Here is a 9,629-nt window from a genome sequence, read left to right on the forward strand (position 1 = left end):
CTCCACGTGGACCACCAAGCTGGGCTGAGGTGAGCGATGGTACTATGTAACATGCCTGACTGTATTATTGTAACATGTCTGACTGTATTATTGTAATATCTCTCATGCTCTCAATGACTTTAATATAATGCTTATATATCTCAACCATACAATTGTGCATTACTGAACCCGTTGAGTAGTATTAGTAGCAGCAGGTGGAGGCTGGTCCCCTCACCCCTCCCCCAGTGCCAATTTTTTAATTTAATACTACTGTGTTTCAAAGGAGAGGCGGCGGTGGAAAGAAAAAGAACACAATAAACAAAGCCCGACTCTGGTCCCTGCTCAGCTCTTCCTAAGCCACTGATCATGTGACCTCAGCAAGCAATTCATGCTTTAGGGGTCATTTCTTCCTTAGACTAACTACAAGGCCTTGAAGGCCCTCCTCGATGTAAGTCTCTAAGCTTCTTTCGGAGTGTGGTTCGAGACATTGCTGATGACCCTCTCACAGGAATGGGCTTGCTGCATTTGACAAATTCTCTGGGTCACTGTGTCTTTTCTCACCACAGGGTGAACCCCGGGGAGGCCGGGATGCAACAGGTGTGCATAGCCCTCTCGCTCTTGCTCCTGGAGGAAAAGGGGGCATTGAGTGGGAGAGATGGAAGGAGGCATTTCTGGTTCTTCCCGATGCCTTGTGTAGTACCATCTATAGAAAAGACATCCCCTCACATCTCAAGCATGTCAGGCGCTGACTCTAGTATTAACCCTTTCCTAGATTGAATAGGACCTAGAACTTCGTGTCCATGGGTGGGAAATGAGAGCCCCAAGCACTGTAAACAATGAGTTTCAAAATGAACTTTAGAACACAAACCTGAGTTGGGGTATGTTTGTGTGAGTGAATGAGCCAGCTGGCTATCAGAAGGCCTGCATTTGTTCCTGCACAGCCTGTATGGGGGCCGTGAGTTTGTCCCTATTCAATCTCAATGGAATTGAAGGAAGCAGGACTGAGGCCGGAGGACCCTACCTGCTCTGGTTGACTTTGACATCCTACAAAAGAAAGAGAAGAAGGTGCACTTAGTTCCCACGGGTTCCTCCCCTCGGGATTCTGCACAACCTTTCTTTCTTAAGATACCAGCTCAAGCTTCCCTCCTCCAGAACATTCTACCTGTCTAATCACCTACGGACTAGATTGAACCTTCACCTCATGCTTCTGCACGAATTTGGAACCCTTTCATCCAAATGGGCCTTCGTGTTGGTGTCTCTGTTTCCGCCTTTTCCTTGGGCATGTTCTAACACCGGGTTAAAGGGCCACGGACAGGCTTGGGTTATCAGCCAGCCCCGAGGTGAAGCGGGGTAATATAAATAAATGATCCACTCAATGGCTTACTGAGTTCTCCCTGGGTGTTAGGGACCCCACTTAGCCCTTGACCCGGGTCTTTTCGGATCATCTGTGCAAGAACCCCATGAGAGAAGTCATGATTATTTTCATGTTTAGAAGCATTACGAGTTTTGTCAAAAGTATGAAGCTTAAGGGAGCCAACACTCAGATCCCAAGCTGTCTTCCTCTGAAGCCTGCATTGTGGTCACACAGTATGACTTGGGGACATCCCCCAGCCTCTCTGGCCCAACAGAACTAGAGATCCTACAGTCTCCTCCCATGAGAGGCCATCTCAGCTGCCCTCTCTTCCCCATCCCACAAGGGACAGGGTGTCGCTCACTTTCAGGAGCTCACTTGCTGACTGCTGACACTTTTGTTCCAGGGCCTTGACTTGGGCTCCCAGCTGGACCGCCTCCTCTGAGACCTTCAGGATGTACTCATCCCTCTCCTTCCCAATCTGCCGCTCCAGCTCCGTCAGCCTGGCCAGCAAGTGTTGCTGCTGTATCCCCAGCTCACGTTGGAGCCTCCCAAAAGCCTCCTGCACCTGACGCTTCTTGGTTACCATCTGAGACTGTGAGGGTCAGAAAGACAGGCACAGTTAGGGGGCATGGGATTATAAAGAGACTTTTCCCCAGCTTTGTCTCCCTCAAAGACATGTCAGACATTAGAGGCTATTTGCCAACAGATGGTGGGAAGTCAGATGCTTAGAGACATCCTCCCTGAAGGCAGTCAGTTACTAGATTACTGTCTGGTCCCACCACAGGTAGGCCCCACTCCCTGCTGTTAAGGACAATGGACTACCTCTCCTTAAAGGCTTGTGACCATCAGTCTGGTCCCTGTAGGTGGGGTTTACACCCTACTGATAACGGTTTTTATGGAGATCCAGAGAACAGGTCAAACCAGCTCAGTGACATCCAAAGTGAGGCTGCCATCCTGAATCTAGGATCCGCCCTTCTTGTCACATGTATACCCCCAATACCTCCCCTTCCTATTACGTGGATACCCCTAGATCACCCCTCTCTAATTGCTGTATTACATATAGTACAATCCCTTCCTGTGACATATGTCTTTACCTGATTAGGGGGCTTGCACTCCCCACAAAGGTATATGGGCCTGGGTTAGCAATAAAGAGCTCTCTCAGGCTCCCCTCTTGGCCTCTTGTCAGTTCCCCAACTCCTCTCCCATCCTCACTCCCCTTTTCCCTTTCCCTTTGTCCTCCTTCCCCTCCCCTTCTCTCCACGTGGACCATCAAGCAGGGCTGAGGTGAGCATACTACCATGAGATGTGTCTGACTCCATTATTTCAATCTCTCTTTTATCTCTCATGCTCTCTAGATTTTATTATAATCTTTATACATATTTTAACCATACAATTGTGCCTATTGAACCCGCAGTTAATTGTGGGGGCTGGCACTTTCCCCCACAAGGAGGGGTGGGGCGGTCATAGGGTTGGGTTCCAGACAGATCATCCACATATTTAGCATAGATGGAGAGCAAGTGAGTGAATAGTTCCAAGACTTACTCCCGTGCGCAACATCATGATAGCAGTGGACGGGACTCAGGATGACTTATTGGTCACTGCTATTGTCTTACCCAGAGATCTTAACAATAATGGCACTTGGGCTCTCAGAACCACCCATGATGGGCTTTTCAAAAATTCTTCCACCTAGGATACCATCCTAGCCCTGCCATGCCTTCTGGACGGTTAGGTTGGGATGGTTCTGTCTTTTCTCAGAGAGGAACACAGCTGAAAGGCAGCTGTGGTTGGAGTCAATAGGGTTTAGCAGATGGTACTTAGTGGTGCTCTTAACCTTGGAGGAGTGGGGTGCTGGAGAGAGCTTCCTGTCCCCAAACTCTGACTCCCTACTCAAGGCAATAGGAGTCAAAGTTCAAAGTCTTCACTGTGGACTTCTTCATGATAAACGTGTAGCATGAAAAAAGATGTGCAGGGGAGTCCTAAGTAGCCACACCTTTAATACACTGTCCTGGTGACCACGAGGGTCCAGGCACTAGTCCGCGCCTTCTATCCTCCGGCTTTCTAATTCAGTGGTTCTCAACCCATGGATCGTGACCCCTTTGGGAGTCGAACGACCCTTTCACAGGGGTCACCCAATTCATCACGGTAGCAAAATGACAGTGATGAAGTAGCAACAAAAATAATTTTATGGTTGGGGGGGGGGGGTCACCACAACATGAGGAACTGTATGAAAGGCTCACAGCATTAGGAAGGTTGAGAACCACTGCTCTAACCGATGGGCATGTCTGCAGACAGGCTGGGCCAAGAAGAGCTACTGGCTAAGATTTGAGAAACCCGAGTTCTAGCCCTGTCATCAGGTAGCTTTTTTGCCAGGTAGTTTCGCTGACATCAGTTCCCCGAAGCCCAACTTTCTGCCCTGTAAAAAAATAGGCGATAAGACTCATCTTAGATCAGAAGATAGCAGAGCCACTTCCAGCTCTGAGGTGATGGGAGGTGTTTGCCAGCCCTGCAACAGATACCAGAGAGTAGATTTCCCTGGAATCTGTTAAGAAAATTCCCCAGGAAGAAGGCGGCCAACAGTGTGGCTTTTACCAGAAGCACTTGTAGCTTCTGGTCTTCCTGGCACTTCACATTCTCAATCTCATCTCTCTGTGTGCTTAGCGATCTCAACCGACTCAGGAGACGTTCCTGTGGACAGAAGAACAGGTGGGAAATGGGGCTGAATTAATAAGCCAGCTCACAAGTTCCAGAAGGTTCCTGCGTGGACCCAGTGGTACTGTCAAAGAAAGTCTTGGTCCTGGTGATGCGTGAAAATTACAACCAAGAACACCCTACAATGTAGGTCTACTCTGTAGCACACGGGGCAGCTACAGATCAGAATTGATGGCAATGGATTTGGTTTCTGATACCAAGTTCTAGGCATACTTTGAAGGATTCGGAGGAGGGTGGCTGGAAGGCTCAGTCTTCATCTCTAAAGAGATCGGCATCCAAGAAAGGAGTCAGTTATAGGTGATCATGGGGGAAAATACAAATGTAAGCAGGAAGGTGGGAGACAGGGGAGGTGACCATGCTGCCTGTAGGGCTGAGAGGTTTTGGAAAGCAGAGAGCAGGTAAAATGGGCATGAGAAATAAATGTAAAGCTAACTAAGAGTGGGAAAGAAGAGCATTCTAGGAGGAAAGGCCTACATGTGAAAAGCACAAGGAACAGACAAAGGTCTGATAGTTAAGTAAGGAGCAGCTCCATGTGGCCAAGCGTGTGGTTGCCTTGGGGAGAGAGCAGCTGGGACAATGAGGCTGCACAAGAAAGCAGGACCCATTGCAAACAGCCTTGAATGCCTTCCAAGGACGTTGGGCTTTCTGGGGGCGCTGGGGATTGTGGAGGAATTCTGGAACAGGAGAGTGGTGTAACTGGCTTTGTATTTTAGGAGGATCTGCCTCATAGCATGGAACTCTGGTGGCGTAAAGGATTACAGGAACCATCAAGCCAACAGTTCAAGCCCACCAGTCATTCTGTGGGGTACAGATGAGGCTGTCTGCTCCTGTGAAGATTTACAGCCCCATAAGCCTCGTGGAGCAGCTGTACTCTGTGTTGTGAGGCAGAACTAACTCGATGCCAGTGTCTTCTTTGTTATGTTTTTGCCTCATTACATGTGATGGCCCTCGGAAAGGCAAAGGGAGACAGAGGATACAGGATAATGGACACAGAGAACATGCTAAAGGTTCTGCAAAGTCTGGGTGAGGGATGGCGTGAGGCTGGATATGACAGTGGCTGGTCCTACCAACCTAAAAGGTTGGTGGTTCGAATCTACCCAGTGACATCATAGGAGAAAGGTTAAAAAACAAAAACAAAAAACGATGGAGCTGTTCTATGCTACAGCAAGTGATGTTGGCTGGAGTTGAAATCAACTTGGTGGCCGTGGGTCTCTGTGGCTTTGTCTTTTGTCTTCATAACATTAGAGATTCAAGAGAGAAGCGCCAAGCAATAGTAGACCCGAGAGGCAGGCGGGAGTGAAGAATGTCCCAAGAGCAGGTGGGGAATTCTCATGCTGTTCGGATCCCGCTGCACTTTGTTCTGTAAAAGAAGAGCAGTGTGCACGTGTCATCCCGCTGATCCTGCACTTCGCTCTGACCCCCAGTGGCACAGGTGGACCTAGGAATTGGGTGGCTCAGGTGGACCCTGTCTAGCAGGTGGATCCGGAGACCAAGAGCATCCTGCAGAGGCTCCTTTGTGCACTGGGTTTTCTTCAGAACAAGCTGAAATCGGCTGTTAATGGAAAGGTTGGGGGTTTGAATCCCTGACCCAGCTCTGAGGAAGCTATGTCTGGTGATCTGCCTTTTATAAAAGTGACAGCTGAGACGCTTGGCGGAGCAGCTCCACCACAGAACAAAAAGACCTAGTGATCGCCCACTTGGGGCTCCTGCTGGACTGCAGCTAAGGACGATAAGAAAACAAGGGGAAAGAGGGATTTTTGCATTAGCGGTTTCAAGCCCCTCCATCTAGCCTACAGCCTTGGGGTCCCTTCATCCAGATTCCCACCCTGATCCCTGCACCCCCTGTCAGGACTCTGTCTTTCCCCAAATAGACTCCAGATAAAGCCATGGTTCTTACCCGGTAAGGCTGTATGGCCTCATCAAGGAAGCCCACCGTGTGGGCCTGGTGGGAGGGACCCTCCCTGCAGAGCACACAAAGGAACTCCATATCGTTCTCGCAGAAGAAATAGACCTTCTCACCATGCTCCTCGCAGTAGGTCTCCCCCAGAGGGCCTAGGGGCAAAGGGACCATGGGGCTCTCTGGCCGCTCCTTCTGCTGGCAGACAGGGCAGAGCAGGACTCTGGCGGAGTGGCAGGCCCCCATCAGGGAGGGCCGCAGGAGGCAGCACTGGCAGAAGGTGTGTCCGCAGGCCAAAGTTACTGCATCTTTCAGGGGCCCTGTGCACGCAGGGCAAGTAGCCCTCTCTCGGACTGGCTTCAACGAAGAGGTGGACAGCATCACCGAGTCTGGCCCAGGCGGTCACTGCAGGCTCCGTCCACACAAGTCCTTACCCTGGAGAGGACTCGCTTTTAAATGAGTCTCCAAAGGCAAGGGATAAGAGACCAATGGAGGAAAGGCAGGGATGTCAGGACTGGAAGCCACCTGGCTCCGCCTCTTGTCCCTTCTGTTCCTTCTCAGAGTCTCTCTCTTCTGGGCCACCACCCATTAGCCGAGCGGGTCCAAACTCCAGGCACTTTGAATTAGTCAGCGTTTTCCAATGGCAGCCCAACGGGCATGACTTCAGGGTCTCTTTATGACGGTGCCTTCCGGTCCTTGGGGTGCGTGACCAAACATGACGTGAGGCCACACGGTGCAAGGGTTTCCCGGAATCCTTCCCTTTACCATCGCTGTGTGAGAAGCCCTAGGGAGAGGACACTTCCTGTCAGAATGAACGGATGGAGCCATAAACTTCTGGCAAAGTCCAGCTGGCGTGGGTGTGACTGATGTGCAGGGACTGTAGCTGCCTGGGACTGCGCAGCGGGCACACCCCTCTGCTTTCCGGGCTTGCTTCCCCCCCCCCGTTGGTTTCACTTTTAGTCAAACCACAGATGGGCTAAGGCAGCACTAAATGTTGCTAAGCCCCACGCCACTGACTTGATGACGGCCCAGCCAACAGCTCTCCCTGCTCCTGGCTCAGAAAAGCAGGTTCGGGGACTTTGCTGGTCAGGGAAAGGTGGTGAGGACCATGTGAGGTGTGCCACAGGTGTGAATGTACTCCCACTCTGACAGCAACAGCTGCCAGAGACCAGGCACACAGCGACCCTGTAAGGGCAGAGTAGCACCGCTCCTGTGGTTCCAACACTGTGACTCTGGACCGGAGTAGAAAGCCTCATGTCTCCCCCCTGCATCGGTTGACTGGTGGTTTCAAACTTGACCTTGTGGTCACCCGTCTAACATGCAACCCACCCACCAGACCACCAGAGCTCCTCTGCTAAAAAATTTAGCACAAATGAAAAAGAATGTAAAATAGCTCTTGATCATTTTTATACGGATGGACATGATATGTTGAAACGATAATATTTTAAATACACTGGCCTAAGCAAAACATATTATTAAGATGAATCTCACCTGTCTTTTTTCACTTTTAAAAAATTCAGCCACTTGAACATCCTAAACAGCATATGTTGTTCTCCTCCTGTTTCTACGGGCTAGTACTGCTCTAGAGACACGCCATTCTCTCGACCGCCCACCTTCCTGCTTTGTGACCTTGGGTCACACTGAGCCTCGGCTTCCTCATTCATGAAATGGAAATTGTAACAGCACTTGCAATATAAAGGAGGGATATGTGAAGTGATAAAAGTACATGGTGCAGTTTACCATCATCATCGATGTACGCTATTATGACCTTTCTTCCTCCTTCACACAGGGAACCTTTCAGCCTCACGTAGGGGTTGAGGGTGGTCGACCCATTGGGGCATCCCCCCTGACATCACCTTGCCATTCACACTCAGGCAAAACCACCTTATCTGAGCACCCACGCTGACAGGACAGCCCTGAACTGACTGATATCCCAATCTCTCTGGGGACAGCTGGTCTCACTGCAGGAGGCTGGGTGGCATCACTATGCTGTGACCCAGCCACCCTCCTCTCCATTGCCCCCCCAATAAAAAAAAGATCTCTTTCAGCAGCAGGTGGCTGAGATAGCACCACTTTCCTGCGACTGGGGCCAGTAGGCACCAGCCCCCGGGCACAGCTCCGGAGAGTAAAAGAAGCCATCTTCTTCCCCACCCTCCTCTGCCAGTCCTCCGTCTTCTGGGGTTGATTCTCAGAGAGGGCCCAACCCACGGCAGCGGTCAGAGATGTGAGCTGGAACTGGTCCCACGCGGGTGGCTTTGTGGGTGGCCAGGACTGTGTCCGTGGTCCTGGAGGTGGCAGTGCGCATTTGAGATGTGCCTCTGTCTGGCCTTGTGTGCAGGGAGCTGTGTGCAGTTGGTCTCCATCCTGTCCCCCACTCCCAACCCTCCTTGCTCAGCCGAGCAGAGGGGGCAACGTTGAGGATTTTGAGGCCTGACTCAGGACAGCAGCACCCACATGGCAGCTGCCGCCTCTGTGTCCAGCCTGGCTGATGAGGTTAACTGCCCCATCTGCCAGGGCACCCTGAGGGAGCCGGTCACCATTGACTGCGGCCACAACTTCTGCCACAGTTGCCTCGCCCGCTACTGCGAGATCCCAGGCCTGGATACTGAGGAGGCCCCCACCTGCCCACTCTGCAAGGAGCCCTTCCGTCCGGGGGGCTTCAGGCCCAACTGGCAGCTGGCCAGCGTCGTGGACAACATCAAACACCTCCAGCTGGTGTCCCTGCCGGCCTCAGCGGAGGGGGACGCCTGCCAGGAGCACGGTGAAAAGGTGTACTTCTTCTGCGAGGATGACGAAGTGCAGTTGTGTGCAGTGTGCCGCGAGGGCCCGGAGCACCGCGCTCACACTGTGCGCTTCCTGGAGGACGCAGCACAGCCGTACAGGGTAGGAAGGAGGGGGCTTGCGGGTTCCAGACTGGGTCCTGGGAGGTTGGTCTGGACCAAGAGGATCAGGGCAGAATAGTAGATTCCTGGGCCGCCTGGAAGCTCATTTATTTCTCTCTGTTTAGATGATCATCAGGCAGCAGGCCCAGGCATAGCAGGCGGTGTGGTTGGGGTTGTGTTTTTGAGTTTGTTCCATGTAGTTGACTTGTGGCTGACCCATAATGGGCACTCAGTAAGTATGGAGGAGCCCACAGTTCGTGCAAAGAGTTAAGGGTGGGATTGTTAAAAAGAACCCATCCAGAGACATCTTAGAGGAAAATCTGGTGATCTGAAAACTCCGTGGGGCGCACAGGGTGTTGTCATGAGTTCGAATCCACACCATGGCAACTGGTTTGGTTATTCTTTAAGAATTATTGAATGCATGAATGAACCCAACGTGAATGCATATGTCTGTTTTGTCATGTATGGGACAGATGTGTTGAGGATGTCTGGGTTTGTGTTGAGGGAGTGATTATCTGAATGATGTAGATTTTTGCATTCATGCTTGCAGGTACAGTGTGTGTGTGTGTGTGTGTGTGAAGCTACATGCTTGTGTCCATGTATAAATTAGTACACAGATGTAAGTTGTGTAAAATATATGCGGTGTATAGTTTTGTGATTAAAGAAGTATATTCTGTCTTTATTTGTGTGCTGTGTTTTAGTACAAGTGAACATCTGTGTGTGTGTTCATTTGCATTTGAAATGTCTAGATGTATTTCCAAAGAGTGTGTATGTAGATGCACACACACACACACACACACACACACAC

General features: G+C 50.9%; 2 protein-coding genes across 2 annotated transcripts in view; one reads left to right on the plus strand and one right to left on the minus strand.

Annotated features, from left to right (window-relative positions):
- Positions 1–6,320, minus strand: part of TRIM15 (tripartite motif containing 15) — a 9,075-nt gene extending 2,755 nt beyond the window's left edge. The window contains 5 exon segments of the mRNA XM_013008480.1: positions 541–603; positions 1,001–1,023; positions 1,695–1,925; positions 3,923–4,018; positions 5,940–6,320. Of these exon segments, the coding sequence (XP_012863934.1) occupies positions 541–603; positions 1,001–1,023; positions 1,695–1,925; positions 3,923–4,018; positions 5,940–6,320 (794 nt within the window).
- Positions 6,321–8,393: 2,073 nt separating this feature from the next.
- Positions 8,394–9,629, plus strand: part of TRIM10 (tripartite motif containing 10) — a 6,777-nt gene continuing 5,541 nt past the window's right edge. The window contains 1 exon segment of the mRNA XM_045298712.1: positions 8,394–8,822. Within this exon segment, the coding sequence (XP_045154647.1) occupies positions 8,394–8,822 (429 nt within the window).

This window comes from Echinops telfairi, unplaced genomic scaffold (assembly GCF_000313985.2).
Source record: "Echinops telfairi isolate 266 unplaced genomic scaffold, ASM31398v2 ScPeMD7_7453;HRSCAF=8491, whole genome shotgun sequence".
NCBI lineage: Eukaryota > Metazoa > Chordata > Mammalia > Afrosoricida > Tenrecidae > Echinops > Echinops telfairi.